Genomic DNA, 21835 nt, shown 5'->3' on the forward strand with positions numbered 1-21835 from the left:
TTCCATCAGAACTTACAGCTCTGTCACGTCGCTCTCCTTTTCTCGTCCTTCACCCAGAAAAAGCTGGTTTTGCGTCCAGTACATTTGTTCCCTCGCAAGGTGGTTTCTTCCTTCCACCACAAAGAGATTGTTCTGCCTTCTCTTTCTACTTGGTTTAAACAGTCATTTTGTGCTAACAAACACATTAATAAAAGAGCCTTCAGATGACATCTTTCTTTCTCTTTTTGGGCACTGAGCTCACTGTACTGGGGCACTCCTGCCTAACCTTTAACTGATTGACTGCGTCGAAAAGCTTTGGGCTGTCACCTTTATAAATAGTGGCAAGAAAAATTTTTTTTACTCAGTATTCACTACATAGATATAAATAAATATGCAGAAGTAATTATATATATAGATAGTTTTTGTCTGAAGTCACTTACCATTAGTCTGAAGGGAATGGCGCAAATTATTCCAGGTTAGGAGAAAATCCTCTATCCGCTTCTTCATTAAACTCTGAGCTCCCCCTGTATCATAAAAAAGACAAGGAAATTTTGATTATGAGTAATATAATGTCCAAAGCTATCACGAATAGAGCACAGGTGGAGTTACACCGTATAAAAATATTGTTCACCCCAAAGTACATGTACATGATAGTCTCATGGCTCTACTCCAATGGCAGATGTTGGGGAAACAAGGAAAAGGTTGGATTTCTATATATCTGATCATTTATTCCTGGGGGATTATAAACCACTACCAGAAGAGTCTGGTAGTGGCTTATTCCACCGCTTTCCTAGAGAAGAATAAGAGTGTGGAGGAATAGTTCTTATATGCCAAGACCCCCTATACGCAGCTCTAGATATATAGAACAGTTCTTCAGATCGGGCACCATTGGTTACACTTTTATTAGACTTTCACTTCTTAGTACTGGTGTGAAGTGTCCACCATCATGAAACGCACCAGAGTGTATGGAACGTATGAAGTCTTGGATGGTTTCGTGCTCAATGGCTCTGCAGTTCTGGAACCTTTTCACCAGATCTTTCTGAAGACTCAGGATTCCTGGCAGGAACTTCACCATCTTTAGCTCAGCTTCCTATAAAGATACATTCAGCTTTGGATTATGCTCTTGTTATGATCGTATTCTATAGAGCTGATTATATAATAGAAGAGACAACATATTGATACGTATAGAGAAGATAGATCAATACATCATATAAACAGAAGTCACAAACTCATGAGTCCACTTTCATTGTGCTCCTCAGCAGAATTGTATTAACCTTTCATATTGGTGCCATTTTGGTATAACGTCTATAACAGGTTCTCTTTAAGGGTATGTTTCTACGTGGCGGGCTGCGTACAGCCACAGTGTTCAATCTGCAGCGTCCAGATATTACAGCATCATAGTGGAGGGGATTTTATGAAATAGCATATCCACTATGCGTACAAAAATGCAGGTGGCAAACCTGTGTATATGCACATGCGGCACGTCTTTATAGACGCTTAGTCTCCGCAAGATAAATAGCACCGTTCTATGTATAGGATGCGGTGATTCCGTATGTGTTCAATGAACACATGTAGAATCACCGTGCGTACAAACACTGGCAGCGCTTTGGATGGAGCGGGTCGACTGCGTTCAAAGCGCTGCTGGTACGCCACGTGGAAACATAGCCTAAAGAAGTACTCCCTGCATAAGTCATCACTGCAAAATCCCGAACATGGGGGAGGAGCGCAGCAGCAGGGTCAGGAATTGAAACGGGATGGGGATGACTCACGCAGGGAAAATAGACCTCCTGTTTCTACATAGAGGTTAGAAAGATTCAGCTAGTCTGTTTTTAATCACGTGATGTCCTAGACCTAATGGGAAGGAGAAAAATTAGCTGGGTAGAAAAGCAAAATGAGCAATTGTAAGTACACATTGTTATATAATATGATGACTGCAATATATGAAGAGGATAAACATTTTGATAGGAGGAGGAGGGCTTCTTTAAACAAGAGGAAATTATAGTACAGTGCATTGGTGCACGGATCATTTCATCTTCTAATCCATGCTATTCTCTCCACCTATATGATGAAAACTGCTTCTCAGCTGGGATTGAAACAATGCCATGCTGTTCAGCTCTGTTCACTGTTTACATTCAGCCCCTACCAAAGCTGATAACAGCAGAACAGCAGGGAGGCAGAGTGTCAGACGCCCACCAACCTGGTATTGATGACCTATCCTAACATAAGATTATCAATATCATAAAGCTGGAAAACCCTTTAGCACAATAGAAGCTAAACTATGTTTTCCCATGATACTTTATATCAGCGATTGGAAGGGTTTGTCTGCACGGGATGCATCTGCTGCAAAATTTCCCTGCTGCAAAATTATGTGAATTTTGTTGCAAATTCCGCTACAAATTAACCTCTGATTTCACCCTTTGCATTAGCAGACAGTTTTTTTTATGCTGCAGAGAAATCTTATCCATAGCACTAGCACTTTAATTTGTTGCAGACTCGTGTACAAGCCCTATCTGTGACCATCAGTAATACCTGTAAATATATAAAGCTATACATGGCCCCAATAATAGTACTTACGGTAAGTACATTTTGAAACAGAAATGTCCTTGGAACAAACAAGCAGGCTTATGACTTGTCTGTCGTAACAACATGGACTTACGTTCTCCAAGAACTTCCATAACAGCGGCAGATCATCCTTCCCATTTTTCTGCTGAACGATGTGCATTACGTATTCTATGGAGATCCTTTCTCTGCAGCTCCAGATTTTGGAACAATGCACGTGACTGTTCTGTGGCAATTCCAGTTTTTCTCCACTTTTCACCGGGTCACCATACACGATCCTCACTATGGGGTTGGAGCTTATCCTCTCATCTTTGCTGATGTAATCGTTCATAGATACAAGAACCTCATCCAGACTCTGCGTGTACAGAAAAAAATTGGATATCACTTAATGGTAGCACCATAGGTACAGAAATACAGGAGCATAATCATTGTTATTTCCACTATTTATGACATGGCAACATTTAAAAAAATATATAAATTTGTGTTCACTTTTACATAAGAAGTGACCTTTTAGATGAGCCCTTTATAAGCTTTATTTTAAAGGGAATTTGTCAGCTGGTTTATTCTAACTCATCTGAGATCAGCGTAATGTAGGGAAAGAGACACTAAATCCAACGATGCATCACTTAGGTTACTGGGTGCAGCCATTCTCACACAATCAGAGCTTTTAAATTTGGCAATGCAGCAGAGCTGAGGAAGCTAACCCCGCCCATACTAGGCGCAGTATAAACAATGTCTATAGACAGTGAGCTGCTTATCACAGGAGGGGGAGGAGTCGGATAACCAAGCACTGCTGCTGCAGTAGTCCAAGCAATGATAAGCTCCTGTTGCTAAAACAATCATTACAAGTAAACAACAGCATGGAGATTGATAAGATAGGCATCCCTGAAATCTGTGTTTTAACCCCTACAGCATACGATCTTCAGCTTACATAGCGAATACCTGATGACAGAATCCCTTTAATAATGGCGGTTTACTATTTTGGAATTGTGAAGGATTACCCCTTCCTACCACGTCACCAATCCGTGACGTCACTACCCAGGCCCAGCTCTCCGGTGCCCCCTTTGTCTCTTAGGTCAGTAAAGGAAACTGCACCTAGAGCAAATGGCCGCCGGGGAGACTGCCCTGTTACCCACACTGGGTATTCTAAGATTCGCAATCAGAGTAAAAGGATCAGCCCAAAATTAATTTATGATTTAATTGCCTTAAGGGCGCACTAGATAATTACAAGAAATATACAATCACAATATATCAAGAGTTACAGTCAGAGTACAATATAACAATAATAATACAAGGCTTAAAGGTATAAAGCTGGAGGTCAATTTACCAGGTTGAAGCTCGCTTGTGGAAGCCGGGGGGGCATAGCCTTCCGCAGGTCCAAAAACTTAGTTGCCGGGCAGCCCCCAGAAAGCATGTGCTTGCTCCCCCCTCTGGCTGGCATACCCTGTTCCTTAAGATATCAGCATGATCTTCTTCTGTGGAGTGAGAGACTCCCAGTGACCTCAGCTTCTTCTTACACCTGGCTGAGCCCCCCTGCCTGCAGCTGGGTGGGCTTAGCAATCTCCACCCCCTCTGCCTCCTTGCAAGATTTATTCCAATTTCTAATAAATGGGATAACTTCCCTCACGATGATCGGATCAGCACACGGGCAGTACCAGCGCCTGAGGTTTGTTCTGCCGGTCGTACTGGGATCAAACCTGGACCCATTCGGTCCCTGTGGGAGGCTGATCTCTATATCTCGGGTTTCCGACCTCCCACCGCCACGGGAGTCACCCTGTTGGATGCACAATTTCTTTAGGGCAAGGAGAATATTTTTTATGAGCCTGTACCTCGGACGATGCGTCCATAATTCACAATTCCATGTTGGAGACGGTTCGGCTGCCATAATAGATGTGTATCCAGTGGCCATTTGGCATGCGTGTTTTAATTAAGCCCCCAAGCATTTCCAAGCCCCCTGCTGGCGTGGTTTCCTCATGGAGCTTTGAAATGCCGTCTACAGTTTACACTGAGCTCAGCCCGTTAGCATACTAATAGGAACTTTATTCATAGAAAAGGTGGGGGCCAGGAGCGCTCCTAGCTGCCGACCTGAGACCAGGAGACAAAATGGAGTCACGCCAATCTGTAAGTATGCCTGTTCCAAGATGGCAGCTGTTCCCTCATCACAGGGATCCTTCATAAATCAATTGTGTTGTTTTGAAGATGGGGCAAAGAGAACATTTCTGTCTGCATGTGGATGGCTTTTTTTGTAATATTGGACAAGTTGTAAACTAACACATTGGCCCATTTATACTTTGTTTGCGCAATTTATTGGTGTAAAAATAGCAACTCTGCAGTTTCACTCTACCAATATTCCTCTCCATTCATAAGGAAGGAAGGATTTTTAATGTCATTGTTTACTGCTCATTCATATAGTTTCCGGCCTCCTTTACAGTCTATCTCTGCTGCAGTCTCCTAGGCGAGGAGGGCAACACTTGCAAACTTTTTCTGTAGAGCTGTAAGCACTGCTTTGGTCCAGTGATTTGGCCAGATTCACAGCACCTCCACTCCTCTGATGTTTCAGAGACAAAGAGTGTATAATTAGGTCCAGCATCGCAACCATGCTGCTAATCCAACCTGTCACTCAAGAAGAAGCTCACCGCCCCCTGGGAACCAGGAGTTCTGGAGGCTGCGGATCAGTGAGCTACCAATGACTAAACATGACAACTCCTTTAAGGCCTTAGTGCTTAGGGGTTAAATATGCAAAGGGTATCACACGTTGGGTTTAGATACAAGGTACATCATGCGCTGGGGTTACATACGCAGAGCATATCAAACACTGGGGTTACATACATGGAGTGTACCACATGCCAGGGTTAGATACGCGGAGTGTCTCATGCGCTAGGGTTACATACGCAGAGCATATCAAACGCTGAGGTTACATACACGGAGTATATCACGCGCCAAGGTTAGATACGCGGAGTGTCTCATGCGCTAGGGTTACATACACAGAGCATATCAAACGCTAGGGTTAGATACACAGAGTATCATTCGCTGGGGTTAGATACAAAGTGAATCACGAGCTGGGTTTAGATAAGAGTATCATGTACTGGATCATGCGCTGGGGTTAGGTATGCGACGTGTATCACGCTGGACTTAGTTACATCACATTAGTGTGTATCACATGCATGGATTAGATATGCAACTCTGCGTGCTTTATCACACACAATGGGGAATAGATACATGGCTCTGTGGGCTGTATCACACAATATAGGGATTTGATACGCTGCCCTCTAGGCTGTATCACATATGATGCGATAGGATACGCGGCTCTGCTATATTAGCGTAAAGCCTCCTTTAGATGTTTGTACACAGGGACATCTGAAAGAGGCTTAGACTGACAGAGCAGAGCAGCGTGATGATTACACTGTGGTGTTCTGAACACTGCAGCACTAACAGTGATGGTGAGCACAGGCCGGCAGACTGACATGGTACAACCAATACTAGGCTACCAAGCTGTCCTCACCACTGGAAAAATGCGCTGCTGTACACAGTAGTGTCACCGCTCAGAGCAGCCCTGTGGCAATGACGTCTAGTACAATGTTAGGTTGCCAAGCACCGCTCACTTGCCGCCCTGATGCTCGGCTCACCACTCGCAATCCAGATCTCCTTTTCTCACCGCTCAACACTGTGTGAGTAGGGCCTGAGGGAGATTGTAGCTCCCAGCACAGCTATGGACTACAACAAAATGGTGCTTGCCTCTCCCCACGGTTGTGAAGTAAACAGCCCTGGGGTGTGCCCAGGAGGGTAAGGCACTGACCACAGGGGCTGACATATACAGGTCCTTCTCAAAAAATTAGCATATAGTGTTAAATTTCATTATTTACCATAATGTAATGATTACAATTAAACTTTCATATATTATAGATTCATTATCCACCAACTGAAATTTGTAAGGTCTTTTATTGTTTTAATACTGATGATTTTGGCATACAACTCCTGATAACCCAAAAAACCTGTCTCAATAAATTAGCATATTTCACCCATCCAATCAAATAAAAGTGTTTTTTAATAACAAACAAAAAACCATCAAATAATAATGTTCAGTTATGCACTCAATACTTGGTGGGGAATCCTTTGGCAGAAATGACTGCTTCAATGCGGCGTGGCATGGAGGCAATCAGCCTGTGACACTGCTGAGATGTTATGGAGGCCCAGGATGCTTCAATAGCAGCCTTAAGCTCATCCAGAGTGTTGGGTCTTGCGTCTCTCAACTTTCTCTTCACAATATCCCACAGATTCTCTATGGGGTTCAGGTCAGGAGAGTTGGCAGGCCAATTGAGCACAGTAATACCATGGTCAGTAAACCATTTACCAGTGGTTTTGGCACTGTGAGCAGGTGCCAGGTCGTGCTGAAAAATGAAATCTTCATCTCCATAAAGCATTTCAGCCGATGGAAGCATGAAGTGCTCCAAAATCTCCTGATAGCTAGCTGCATTGACCCTGCCCTTGATGAAACACAGTGGACCAACACCAGCAGCTGACATGGCACCCCACACCATCACTGACTGTGGGTACTTGACACTGGACTTCAGGCATTTTGGCATTTCCTTCTCCCCAGTCTTCCTCCAGACTCTGGCACCTTGATTTCCGAATGACATGCAAAATTTGCTTTCATCAGAAAAAAGTACTTGGGACCACTTAGCAACAGTCCAGTGCTGCTTCTCTGTAGCCCAGGTCAGGCGCCTCTGCCGCTGTTTATGGTTCAAAAGTGGCTTTACCTGGGGAATGCGGCACCTGTAGCCCATTTCCTGCACACGCCTGTGCACGGTGGCTCTGGATGTTTCCACACCAGACTCAGTCCACTGCTTCCTCAGGTTCCCCAAGGTCTGGAATCGGTCCTTCTCCACAATCTTCCTCAGGGTCCGGTCTCCTCTTCTCGTTGTACAGCGTTTTCTGCCACATTGTTTCCTTCCAACAGACTTACCATTGAGGTGCCTTGATACAGCACTCTGGGAACAGCCTATTTGTTGAGAAATTTCTTTCTGGGTCTTACCCTCTTGCTTGAGGGTGTCAATGATGGCCTTCTTGACATCTGTCAGGTCGCTAGTCTTACCCATGATGGGGGTTTTGAGTAATGAACCAGGCAGGGAGTTTATAAAAGCCTCAGGTATCTTTTGCATGTGTTTAGAGTTAATTAGTTGATTCAGAAGATTAGGGTAATAGGTCATTTAGAGAACCTTTTCTTGATATGCTAATTTATTGAGACAGGTTTTTTGGGTTATCAGGAGTTGTATGCCAAAATCATCAGTATTAAAACAATAAAAGACCTGACAAATTTCAGTTGGTGGATAATGAATCTATAATATATGAAAGTTTAATTGTAATCATTACATTATGGTAAATAATGAAATTTAACACTATATGCTAATTTTTTGAGAAGGACCTGTATGTGTGACACTTGCGCACCAGAAAATAAAAATTACAGCCCCGAACGACTGCACAAAAAAATTGAACAAATAAAAAAAATGTTAAATCAGTAAATTTAAATTTGTATTTAATTTTGTATTAAAAATATCTGATTATAAATCAACAATTATCAATACAAAAATAAAAATCTCGACATTCCCTTTAAAGCTTACTGAAAATGTGTTCACCTTAAAAAGGCACAAAAGAGGGAAAACAAAATCTTTGAATTCGGACCAAATTCAAACATTGTGTGCCAATATCCACCACTGGAAAATGAAAGCGAAAAGAAAAAGTGCAAATAATAAATTTAGTCCGTAGAGGTTTACCCGCATCACCGGAGCGATGACCGCAGAGGCCAAGTGTTTCTCCCAGCCGTTTCTTGACTCTTTTGTAGACCAAGTTTCATCAAAGTGCACAGGCCCTGAGGGAAGAAAGTAACAGATACTGATGAAGATTTATCATTAGGGTAAAATGCGAGGCAAGAAGTACCGTAAATAAAGCCATATATTTTACAATATATTTTTTCAGTTAAAGGGAATCGGTCACATCATGCTGCCTGACCCCGAGGCGGAATGAATCAGACGCTCCTCCATTAGAGACATGTTGTTTTAGGCCATGTTCACACCATCCTTTTTTTCATGCGGAATCGCCGCGATTTTCCCGCTGCGGGTCCGCAGCTGTTTTCCATGCAGGGTACATTACACTGTACCCTATGGAAAACAGGAACTGCTGTGCCCACATTGCGGAAAATCGTGAAAAAAGCCGCGCTGAATTGCCGCGGTAAAAAAGAAGTACCATGTCACTTCTTTTTGCGGAACTGCAGCGGTTCTGCACCCATTGACCTCCATTGTGAGGTCAAACCCGCAGTAAAACCTGCAGATGAAAAATATATCTGCGGGTTTTACTGCGGTTTGTGGTGCAGAACCGCTGCAGTGTGGCTGCCCCCCGTGCCCCAATCCCACCCCCCGTGCTCCGATGCCACCCCACCGTGCTCAGACGCCCCCCCCGTCCCCCCACCGTGCCCTAATCTCCCCCCCTTATACTTACCCGGCCTCCCGGTGTCCGTCCGGCCGTCTTCTCCCTGGGCGCCGCCATCTTGCAAAATGGCGGGCGCATGCGCAGTGCGCCCGCCGAATCTGCCGGCCGGCAGATTCGCTCCAAAGTGCATTTTGATCACTGAGATATAACCTATCTCAGTGATCAAAATAAAAAAAATAGTAAATGACCCCCTACCCCCCCCCTTTGTCACCCCCATAGGTAGGGACAATAAAAAAATTAAGAATTTTTTTTTTCCCCACTAAGGTTAGAATAGGGTTAGGGTTATGGTTAGGGGTAGGGTTAGGGTATTTTCAGCCATTTTAACCCTAAAAAACTTCCTAGAAAACACACAGACTCTGCATAGAAAACTGCATCAAAAAATGCATCAAAAAAGCACCAAAAAAAGGACCTGCGTTTTCTGCCAAGAGCTGCGGTTTTTAGTCCTGAAAAAAAAGGAGGGAAATCAGGAACGTGTGAACATACCCTTATTCTGAAATTCAAAGACTTTTCAAAGAAAACAACAGCTGAAATCTCAGTCGGGAAGAAGAAGGCGGCAATGACTAATCCATAAGGTGTGCCCCCGCTGGCTTCTCCCCGCCCGCTCAGCTGGACAAACAGGCCTCTCCCAGTAGAAAAGGACCTGTCAGTCTAGAGGAGCAGGCGGGGAGAAGCCAGCGGGGACAGACATCTTTGACTAGTCATCCTAGGCATCTCGTCCCCAGCTGAGCTATCTACTAGGATTCTTTTCTGAAAGGTTGCAGCGTTTCGGGGTCCTACATACACGTCTGTAATGCAGGAGCCGGTCTCTGAGTCGTGCCATCCTTGCTTCTCTTTATGTGATCTGTTTTCTTTAAAAAGAAGTAGAATACTTCCTAATAGTGACTTACATTGTCCTCGCTGATCAGGACTCAGCATTTGATTAAGTACAAGATGTACGACGGTCGTGGTGTCATCCGCACTTTTTCCAAGAGTGTTCCTCAGATATTCTAGATCTTTTTCTATGTGACGGAAAAGGAAACTTCTAACATCTGGAACTTGTGGCTTCACGATGCGAGTCACAGTCTGATAGGGAAGAGAACAGCGGATGAGACTTGTAAGGTCAGAGGAACAGAGGCGGCTTCCATCACAAGTAAGAGGCAGACTTCCCAGCCCTTCTGATGACACCACAACATATAAGGTCCACCATGGTGATTAGGCCTTTCTGATATATACCTGTAATTCCACTTCTGACCCCAGGAGCAGAGACAGATGTGTCAGCAGCCTCAGTACGATGAATGCAGGAGTGGACAGATCTCGGTCAGGAGCTAGAACTGTCCCTTGTCGTTCTGGAAGTCCCAAGACGTGTCCTGTCTGTGTCCGATCCTCGGCCTGCCTATACACATTGAGAAACATGACACAAATAAACATTTCTCCAGATATATCACTTATTTTTTGAGCATATGACGCAGTCCTGCAACATATCTATATATATAATTGTCTAAGGTCCACTTCCGTCTGTCTGTCGTGGAAATCCCGCGTCGCTGATTGGTCACGGCCGGCTGGGCGCGACCAATCAGCGACAGGCACAGTCCGGCCGTGAACTGGCCCCTCCCTACTCCCCTCCAGTCAGCGCCCACATAAGGTTTTATCAGTCCGTTAAACGGACTGCGTTACACCGCGGCATTACGCGGTGTAACGCAGTCCATTAACGCGGCCATTACCCCTGTAAGGCTATGTGCACACGTAGGAAATGTGGTGAAGAATTTTCTGCACAAAATCCGCATCTCCTGGCAGAATCCCCAGCTGCGGATTTGCCGCGGTTTTTATGCGGATTTTGTGCGGATTTGCCACAGAATTTATGCGGATTTTATGCAGTTTTTGCCACTGCGGATTTCTATCATGGAGGGGTGCAGAAACGCTGCAGATCCGCACAAAAGAAGTGACATGCGCTTCTTTTAATTCTGCAGCAATTCCGCACTGATTTTTCCGCATCATCTGCACAACTTTTTTTTTTACCCATTGATTTACATTGTACAGTAAATCACAGTGCGGACATGCAGCGTTTCTACGAGGAAAAATCCGCTGCGGTTCCGCAGCAAATCCGCATCGTGTGCACATAGCCTAAGTGTGACCAACTTTTTACTACTGATGCTGCCTATGCAGCATCAATAGTAGAAACATATAATGTTAAAAATAATAATAATGAAAACAAAATCATTACCGTATATTCTCACCTTCCGGCGTCCGCGGCAGCCTTTCCCACTCCTTACGACGCTCTGGTCCCAAGAATGCATTGCGACAATGACCGGAGATAATTCAGCGGTCTTGCGAGACCGCTACATCATCATGGGTTATTGCCGCAAGGCGTTACTGGGAACGGAGAGTCGCGCGGAGCATCGGTAAAAGCCTGGGCTGGATCCGGAAGCCGCCGGAAGGTGAGTATATAACTATTTTTTGTTTTAATTCTTTTTTTTTATTAATCAAGGATATGGTGCCCACACTGCTATATACTACAAGGGCTGTGTTATATACTATGTGGGCTGTGTTATATACTGCGTTGTCTGTGTTATATACTACGTGGGCTGTGCTACATACTATGTGGGCTGTGCTATATACTACGTGGGCTGTGCTATAAACTACGTGGGCTGTTATATACTGCGTGGGCTGTGTTATATACTGCATGGGCTGTGCTATATACTACGTGGGCTGTGCTATATACTACGAGGGCTGTTATACACTGCGTGGGCTGTGTTATATACTACGTGGGCTGTGCAATATACGTGGGCTGTGCTATATACTACATGGGCTGTGCTATATACTACGTGGGCTGTGCTATATACTACCTGGGCTGTGCTATATACTACGTGGGCTGTGCTATATACTACGTGGGCTGTGCTATATACTACGTGGGCTGTGCTATATACTACGTGGGCTGTGCTATATACTACGTGGACTGTGCTATATACTGCGTGGGCTGTGTTATATACTGCGTGGGCTGTGTTATATACTGCGTGGGCTGTGTTATATACTGCGTGGGCTGTGCTATATACTACGTGGGCTGTTATATACTGCGTGGGCTGTGTTATATACTACGTGGGCTGTGCAATATACTATGTGGGCTGTGTTATATACTGCATGGGCCGTGTTATATACTGCGTGGGCTGTGTTATATACTACATCGCTGTGCTACATACTACGTGGGCTGTGCTATATACTACGTTGATGTGCTATATACTACGTGGGCTGTGTTATATGCTACATGGGCTGTGAGACTCTTTCACCCAGGGCCCTCAAAAACCTGGAGCTGGCCCTGGCTTCACTGATTGATTGTTCGTGGCTGGCCGAGCGCGACCAGCGACAGACGCAGTCCAGCTGCGAATTGGCGTGGGATTTGAACCACGCTATAGTCCGGCTGCGAATTGGCGTGGGATATATATATATATTCCACCTGTATCAAAATCTACAAAACATCCAGTTTTGGTTATTGCGATCCTTAAAATTCGAATCTGAAATAATGAAATAGGAGCGTACTGAATGTTCTGGAATCCTCGATGAGGTATATGATTCTGTCCTCCAACCTCAGCTCCGCAGTCTAAACATCGACTCGTCTGCATCGGCTGACCACACTGAAAAAAAAATAAATTACAGCACATATGAAAAATATTTAGAATTGAGAGTCCTCAGTGGTTGATACCTTTTAATGGCTAACTGAAAAGATGGTAATAAATTGCAAGCTTTCGAGACTACATACGTCTCTTCATCAGGCAAAGACTAAAACAAATTCTGAAGAATCACATTTATGCACAACATAAACAGGGCAGAAACTGAGAACAAGGATGAACTCTCATCGCCACATTGATGACATTTTAATCATCTGGACGGAGTCTGAGCCGCAGCTAAAGACGTTCCATGAACAGTTTAATCAATTTCATCCTACCATCAACTTGACACTCAACTACTCCTGCACTGAAAACAGGATTTTTGGTTGCTTACCGAAAAATCTGTTTTTTGGAGCCTCCATTGGGGGACACAGGAACCATGGGTGTATGCTGCTGCCACTAGGAGGCTGACACTATGCAAATAAAAAAGTTAGCTCCTCCTCTGCAGTGTACACCCCACCGACTGGCATTATACTCTTCAGTTAGTGAGAAAGCAGTAGGAGATCATGAACAAGGTTGAAAACCATAAACACAAACTTGAGAACTGTAAACGTGAGAACAGTTATAGAACATAAAACAGGAAACATTGGGAGGGAGCTGTGTCCCTCAATGGAGGCTCCAAGAAACAGATTTTACGGTAAGCAACCAAAAATCCTGTTCTCATTGGGGGACACAGGAACCATAAGACGTCCCAAAGAAGTCCCACGGGTGGGAAAAACAGACTTCCATCAGGCCAGAGGTCTCACCACTGCCGCCTGCAAGATCCTTCTGCCTAGGCTGGCGTCCGCCGATGCGTAGGTATGGACCTTGTAAAACTTGGCGAACGTGTGGATGGAAGACAAAGTTGCCGCTTTGCAAAGCTGTAGGGCGGAAGCCCTGTGGTGCACCGCCCAGGAGGCGCCGACTGCCCGGGTAGAGTGAGCCTTAATCCCAGGAGGGGGCACTCTGTTCTTGACCCGGTAAGCCTCCAAAATTGCCATTCTAATCCAGCGAGCAATAGTCGCTTTAGAAGCAGGTGGACCTCTGCGCGTGCCATCAGGAATGACGAAAAAAGAATCCGTCTTCCGGAAAGTGGACGTTCTATCCAGATAGATCCTCACTGCCCTGACGAGGTCCAGCTTGTTCTACGATTGCTCCAGAGGATGAGTCGGAGCTGGACAAAAGGAAGGTAGAACGATGTCCTCGTTGAGGTGGAAGGTGGAAACCACCTTAGAAAGAAAAGAAGGTGGGGGCCGGAAGACCACCTTGTCCTGGTGAATGACCAAAAATGGAGGATGGCAAGGCAGGGCCGCCAACTCGGAAACGCGGCGAATAGACGTGATGGCAACAAGAAAGGTCACCTTCCAAGATAGAACTGATAGAGGAATCTCCCTAAGAGGCTCAAAGGGTGAAACCCTCAGAACGTCCAGTACCAGGTTTAAATCCCATGCATCCACAGGGGCCCTGTACGGAGGGACAGCGTGGGCTACTCCTTGAAGGAAGGTCTTAACCTGCGGCCGAGAAGCTAAAGTCTTCTGAAATAGGATGGAGAGCGAATAGATCTGACCCTTCAGGGAGCTAAGAGCCAGGCCGGAATCCAGTCCTGCCTGAAGGAAGGCCAAAAGAGAAGGCAGGGAAAAAACCATAGCTGGAACGCGGTTGGACTCGCACCAACGGAAGTAAGCCATCCAGGTACAGTAGTAGATCCTGGAAGACGAAGGCTTCCGAGCCTGAATCATGGTGTGAATCACCCGGTCCAAAAGGCCGGATGCTCTTAGAACCGCGGTCTCAACAGCCACGCCGTTAAACTGAGCGACCGAGAATTCGGGTGGCAGATCGGACCCTGAGACAGCAGATGTGGCTTATCTGGAAGGCGCCAAGGAGCGTCCGCGAGAAGGTTGACGAGCTCCGCGAACCAAGCTCTCCTGGGCCAATCCGGGGTGATCAGGATGACCGGCACCCCTTCCGCTTTGATCTTCAACAGTTTGGGAAGTAATGGAAGTGGTGGGAACAGGTAGGGCAGCCCGAACTGTGACCAAGGGATGGCCAGGGCATTGAAGCCCACTGCGAGAGGATCGCGAGACCTGGAGACGAACTGCGGAACCTTCCTGTTCATTCGAGACGCCGTGAGGTCCACGTCCGGAGTCCCCCATCAAAGACAAATTTGATGGAAGAACTCCGGATGCAAGGACCATTCCCCTGCCGCGAGGCCCTCGCGGCTGAGGATGTCGGCGGCCCAGTTGTCCACGCTGGGGATATGCACCGCGGATATCACCGGAACCGTTGCCTCTGCCCAAAGGAGGATCTTGGATACCTCGGCAAGGGCCAAGGAGCTCCGGGTCCCCCCCTGATGGTTGACATATGCCACAGCCGTGGCATTGTCCGTCTGGATCCGGACTGGCAGGCCCCTGAGAATCCTTTCCCAGTGGCGGAGGGACAGAAAGATGGCCCGAATTTCGAGGACATTGATTGGCAGAGATGACTCCTGCGACGACCAACGGCCCTGAACCGTCAGGTGACGAAAAACCGCACCCCAGCCGAGCAGGCTGGCGTCCGTTGTCACCACCTGCCAGTGAACTGGAAGGAAGGACCTGCCCTGGGAGATGAGAGGTGACGTCAGCCACCAGTTGAGAGACTGCTTGACCCGAGAAGAGAGTCTGATCGGCCGATCCAGGGAGAAGACAGACCTGTCCCACTGAGACAGAATGGCTTGCTGAAGGGGTCGCAAATGGAATTGGGCGAAGGGAATCACTTCCAATGTAGCTACCATCCTCCCCAGAACCTTCATGGCCGATCAGAGGGAGGGAGGCCGAGGACCTTGGAGCAAGCGTATGTCCCGACAAAGAGTGGATCTCTAGTCCTTGGGAAGGAAGACTCTGGTCTGACGGGTGTCGAAGAGCATGCCCAGAAAGATGATGCGCTGAGAAGGAATAAGGCAGGACTTCTTCCGGTTGACCAGCCACCCGAAAGGGGCTAAGGTGTCGAGAACAATGGACAGGCTTTCGTGAGCCTGAGAAAAGGACGGAGCCTTGATGAGGATGTCGTCGAGGTATGGAAATAGGACCAGGTCTCTGACTCTCAAGATGGCCATCAGCGCTGCCATGATCTTCGTGAACACCCTTGGAGCGGTTGCGAGACCGAACGGCAGGGCGACGAACTGAAAATGTTCCCGTTGCACTGCAAAGCGCAGGAAACGGTGATGTCCGGGAAATATCGGGACATGGAGGTAGGCGTCCTGGATATCTATTGAGCATAGAAATTCCTGGGCCTCCATGGAAGCAATTACTGAACGAAGGGATTCCATCCTGAAGTGACTCAGACGAACCCTCCTGTTCAGCAATTTGAGGTCCAGAATGGGGCGAACCTTGCCGTCTTTTTTCGGTACCACAAAAAGGTTCGAGTAGAAACCCGTGAACCGTTCTTTTTCTGGGACGGGAACGATTACCCCGGATTTGAGCAGAGAAGCGATGGCTGCGAAAAAATCCGGAACTAGAGCGGGATCTCTTGGAGGACGGGATTGGAAGAAACGATCCCGGGGTCGGGAAGCGAACTCTATCTTGTATCCCGAGGATACAACTTCCCTGACCCATGCGTCCTCTACTGCGGAAATCCAGACGTCCCTGAAAAGGAGAAGACGGCCGCCCCAACCTGGAAGTTGGGCTGGAGTCTTGCCGAGAGTCATGCCGAGGTGGATCTTCCAGTCCTGGGCCTGGAGGATCTACCCTGGGAATAGCGAGGACGCCAGGACGGAGTGGGCCTAAAGGACACCGCCTTCTTCTCTTGATGTGCCTGTGGCCTCTGTTGCTGCTGGGAAAAGGGGTTTGACTCAGCGAAGCGACAAAAAGGCCGAAAGGAGCAAAACTGCCGTCTAGGAGGAGGGCGACGAGGCTTAGCCTGGGGGAGAAGAGAACTTGTACCCCCGGTGGCGTCCTTAATGATTTGGTCCAGCTGGGAGCCAAAGAGACGAGAGCCCTGGAAGGGCAGGCTAGTAAGGGACTTTTTGGAAGATAAATCCGCCTGCCAGGCTTTGAGCCAAACGGTCCGGCGGATGGCAACAGCATTGCTGGAAGCCTGAGCTGCACAAGACGCGACATCCAGGGAGGCAGAGACCAGGTATTCACCAGCGTGGGAAATCTGGTTGGCAAGCTCCGCTAGTTGCACGGGAGGCGCCCGTCCAGGATACCTCGACCAAGATCTTTGGCCCATTTGGAAATGGATTTAGAAACCCAAGTAGAAGCAAAAGCTGGGCATAGAGCCGCTGCAGCCGCTTCAAAAGCTGACATCGCAAAGGATTCTATAGCTCTATCGTTAGAGTCCTTCAGAGATGCTCCGCCCGACAGAGGAAGCACCGTGTTGGTGGACAGCCTGGAAACAGGGGGATCCACCGAGGGAGAGACCGTCCAATTGGCGGTAAGTTCTGGAGAAAAAGGATATAACACACCCAGGCGTTTTCCCCTCTGAAAACGCCTAGTGGGGTTCTCTCTCTCTCTCTGGACATGATTTCCTCGATTTCAGGATGAGGAGCAAAAAACTTGGAAGGTGGTTTGGCCCGTCTAAACGAAACCGCCTGATCTGCGGGTTCCGTAGAGGGATCCTTTATGCCACAGGATTGGATTATTGCCCCAATGAGATTCTGGACCATCTCCCTCATGGTGGCGATTTGGTTAGAATCCAGCTTCGAAATATCCTCCGAGGGCGCATCAGAGAATGCCTCGCCTGACTCAGGGGAGGAGGGTCGAGGGGACACCGACCTCAGGGGAGGGCCGTGTGGCGAGATGGAGAGAGAAGAGGACTCAGACCGACGTTCCCTGCGACCCGCTGGCAACTGCAGGGGTCTGCAGGGGTCACCGATCCAGCGCGGACACCAGGGTTTGAGACACCCGTGTTAAATCGGCCACCGATTGTGACAGAGAGGAGGCCAAGCCTGGGATGGGGGTATCACTCTCGGGCGGAACAGCCGGGGGATCTTGGGCGGTGGGAACAATCGGGTTGCTGCAGGACTGACACAGCGGGGACGACTGACCTGAGGGAAGTTTGCTGTTACAGGACGAACATGCAAAGTACGTGACTAAGGCAGAAGATGAAGAAGTAGGGGGGCGAGAGCGGCCCCCTTTAGAGGTAGACATTTTGAGAGGTCCCTGAAGATGCCAGTGGGTTAGGGGACAGTGGGGCAGAGGGGGTGTCAGTCTGCAGTGCAGCTACTCACGGACCCGGTCCTGGAAGATGTCCCACTTGTCGGTGGAGAACTCCTGCCCTGAGGTGCTGTATTCTGCGCAGAACGTGCTGTGCCCACGGAAGATAGTGTCCCAAGAGGAAAGGGGCGGAGCCAGACGCAGAGGCGCCGGTGGGCAGGGCACAGTAAGTCGGGCGGGAAAAAGCCTGCCCGCAGAATCGGAAGTGAGGGAGCCGAAAACCGGAAGTAGGAGCCGGTGGCCGAGGAAAGGAGCCGCAGCGCCGGAATAGAGCGCCGGAATACAGCGCCCTAAGGGCGAGCTGGCGGCGCGGCCGCCTACCAGGCTGCGCCGCTGAAGGGCGCCGCAGAGAACGACCTCCTGCAGCGCCAGAACAGAGCGCCACAGGGAGAAGCGGCGCGACAGCCTGCAGGGCTGCCGCGCTGTGGATGGTGCCCCATGAAAAGCCTCAGCGCTGAGTAGTGCGCCGCGGGGAGAAGAGCACGGCAGCCATAAGGGCAGAAGGTGGACATATAGGAGTGCGGCGCGGCAGCCAGTAAGGGCCCCGCGCCGCAAAGAAAGCAGAGGGCCGCCGTTGCTGAATGGGGGGAGAAATGCTGAATGGGGGGGGGAGAAATGCTGAATGGGGGGGGGAGAAATGCGCGCCTACGAATGTCGCAGCGCGATACAACAATCCCGGCCGCACCACTGCATGGACGCAAGGCGATGACCAGGTATGAGAGGGTCGCCGTCTGGGAGCCCCTAACAAGACCCCCCCTCTATAAAAGATCTGGGATGGGATGGGGGAAATACTCACCTAAAAACATCCCACGCCGATACTAACCTGAAAGGAAGGGTATGAGACGTCCAGGGAGCTGATGGACGTCCTCGTCTCCTCAACCGACAGGCTCTGGTGGGCGAGTGGGTGGGTGACGGAGCCAGGACCGAACTTCTAAGCACGCTTGTGTGCCATCATCTTGGTCCTGGTGAGGGATCTATGAGGATACGGGGTGGCAGTACACGCCGTACTCATAGTCCGTATTGTGGGACTACAGGTGTGACTGCTCACCCTGTATCCCTCCGGAAAACCTGAAAAGGAACGACGCACATTGAGGGAGATAAGGGTCTAATGAAAGACCCGTGTCCACCTCCTACTGACACTAAGCTAAACTGAAGAGTATAATGCCAGTCGTGGGGTGTACACTGCAGAGGAGGAGCTAACTTTTTTATTTGCATAGTGTCAGCCTCCTAGTGGCAGCAGCATACGCCCATGGTTCCTGTGTCCCCCAATGAGAGGCGGTAAAGAAATTAACTTTTTGGACACCATCATTAAGCTGCAGAACAATAAAATAGAGACATCCCTGTATCAGAAGCCAATTGACCGTCCAACATACCTTAAATGGGACAGTTTCCATCCAAAACACATAAAAAACTCTATTGTCTACAGCCAAGCCATCAGATACAATCGCATATGTTCCAACCCAATGGATAGAGATGAACACCTTGGTCGCCTCAGAAAGACCTTTTTGAATCAGGGCTACCATCCAAGAACAATTCAAAACCAGATTACAAGAGCTACCAGAATATCAAGGAATCACCTGCTACATTACAAAGCTAAAGAAGAAAATAACCGGGTACCTCTAGTGGTTACCTACAATCCAAATCTGGAGGTGCTAAGGGGAGCTGCACGGAAATTACAATCTTTACTGCAAAAAAATGCCCGCTTACAATCCATTTTTCCAGACCCCCCACTACTGTGTTTTAGGCAGCCCCCAAATCTAAGAAGCATCATTGTCAAGAGCTCCCTGTCCTCTCCAACAGCTGCAGGAACCTTTCCTTGCAATCAGAAAAAATGTAAAACCTGTCCATTTATAATGACCACGGACAAGATAAAGATCCTCAATTCACATCAGGACTACAAGATCCCCGGTACTTTCAGCTGCGTCACTTCTAATGTGGTGTACCTAATTATTTGTACTAAATGTCCAACTGGGGGTCTGTATGTGGGGGAGACAGGGCAAAAACTGAGAACAAGGATGAACTCTCATCGCCATACAATTAGACAAAAAAGAATGGATATACCTGTGGCAATACATTTTTGTCTCCCAAATCATAACATTATGGACATGAAATTACTTGTGCTAAAGGGGAACTTCAAATCCCAGAGAGACAGAAGAGTCTGGGAATATAAACTGATGACGACCTTTGATACTCTAAATGCAGGAATGAATGTGTCACACGGATTTATGTCTTTTTACATCAACTGAGGAACTTGCCCATCAGACCATGTGGGGTCACCACAACAGAGACCCTAATCACAGGACAATAAAACAATCCTTATCTAAGAATTGGCCCAATATTTATGGGCGTAACTGTTTATCACCCATGGTAATTCTGCTTCATGTCACCTGGCTAATTCTTCAGAATTTGTTTTAGTCTTTGCCTGATGAAGAGACCTGTGTAGTCTTGAAAGCTTGCAATTTATTACCATCTTTTCAGTTAGCCATTAAAAGGTATCAACCACTGAGGACTCTCAATTCTAAATATTTTTCTATCTACTGGCTAACACGGTACCAAGATATATTTCTTTCCTGTAGCACATATGAAAATATTCACTGTGAACACATGAATAAGCAATCCTGTATTTCCAATGGATTTGTCAGCTTTTCTGACATGTCCGGCTGTGTACTAAATACTTTCAATTTCTTTAAATTACCATATATACTTGAGTATAAACTGAGATTATCAGCTCAAAAAAATGGGCTGAAAGTGCCCCTCTCGGCTTATACTCGAGTCATGGTCGGCAGGTGAGGGGGAGCGACGACTGTCACATACGCACCTGCTCCTGGCGCGGTCCCTGCATGTCCCATGGTCTCCGGCGCCGACACCTTCTTCCTCTGTTCAGCGGTCACGTGGTACCGCTCATTACAGTAATGAATATGGACTCTATTCCCATAGGGGTGGAGCCACATATTTATTACAGTAATGAGCGGTACCAGTGACCGCTGACAGAGGAAGAAGCTGCCCCGCCCGGAGACCATCTGTCCAGGAGAAGCAGGGACCGCGCAGGGAGCAGGTGAGTATTTCATTTTCACCTGTCCCTCGTTCCAGCATCGGCACCACTCAGTCTTCCGCGTCCTCTGCAGTGACTGTTCAGGTCAGAGGGCGTGATGACGTATTAGTGTGCGCGCCGCCCTCTGCCTGAACAGTCAGTGCAGAGAGACGGGACGCTGAGGAGCAGCGACGAGAGGGGAGTATGTCATTTTTTTTTATTGCAGCAGCAGCATTATATGTGGCACATTGTTATATGGAGCATCTTATAGGGCCAAAATGAACTGTATGGAGCATTATATGTGGCACTTTGTTATTATGGAGCATCTATGGGGCCATAATGAACTGTATGGAGCATTATATGGGGCATTTTTGTATATGGAGCATCTTATGGGGCCATAATGAACTGCATGGAGCATTATATGGGGCACATTGTTATATGGAGCGTCTATGGGGCCATAATGAACTGCATGGAGCATTATATGGGGCACATTGTTATATGGAGCGTCTATGGGGCCATAATGAACTGCATGGAGCATTATATAGAGCTCCTGATTCAATATGGATATTCAAAAACACGTAACCTACTGATGTCTCAATTAATTTTACTTTTATTGGTATCTATTTTTATTTTTGAAATTTACCAGTAGCTGCTGCATTTCCCACCCTAGGCTTATACTCGAGTCAAAGTTTTCCCAGTTTTTTATGGCAAAATTAGGGGGTCGGCATATACTCGAGTATATACGGTAATTTAAAAGCAACTTTTCTGTATTGCGATGTTCCTCTCTTATTCCTCTTGAATATATGTACACATCAGCTGTATGGCTGTGTAGAGACTCCCGAGCACTGCCGTACAGGCTCCATGTACATGGGTAGGCCACAAGCATAAGTTTTTAAGAGGACCTTTTACCACTGTAGCATACTAAACGTGGCCATATAATGATAAACGTGGCTGAAGAGCTGCATAAAACATTT

The 21835-nt window shown here is 47.4% G+C and overlaps 1 protein-coding gene across 4 annotated transcripts in view; it reads right to left on the bottom strand.

Annotated features, from left to right (window-relative positions):
- RNF213 (ring finger protein 213) overlaps positions 1 to 21835 on the bottom strand; it is a 297165-nt gene that overhangs the window by 17003 nt on the left and 258327 nt on the right. For all 4 annotated transcript variants that reach the window (XM_069763592.1, XM_069763594.1, XM_069763593.1 and 1 more), the window contains exons 54-60: positions 12532 to 12626; positions 10234 to 10393; positions 9909 to 10083; positions 8310 to 8404; positions 2636 to 2893; positions 937 to 1069; positions 420 to 503 (exon numbers count right to left, since the gene is read on the bottom strand). In XM_069763592.1, coding sequence (XP_069619693.1) covers positions 420 to 503; positions 937 to 1069; positions 2636 to 2893; positions 8310 to 8404; positions 9909 to 10083; positions 10234 to 10393; positions 12532 to 12626 — 1000 coding nt within the window. The remainder of the gene's footprint in view (positions 1 to 419; positions 504 to 936; positions 1070 to 2635; positions 2894 to 8309; positions 8405 to 9908; positions 10084 to 10233; positions 10394 to 12531; positions 12627 to 21835) is intronic.

Source organism: Ranitomeya imitator, chromosome 4, assembly GCF_032444005.1.
Source record: "Ranitomeya imitator isolate aRanImi1 chromosome 4, aRanImi1.pri, whole genome shotgun sequence".
NCBI lineage: Eukaryota > Metazoa > Chordata > Amphibia > Anura > Dendrobatidae > Ranitomeya > Ranitomeya imitator.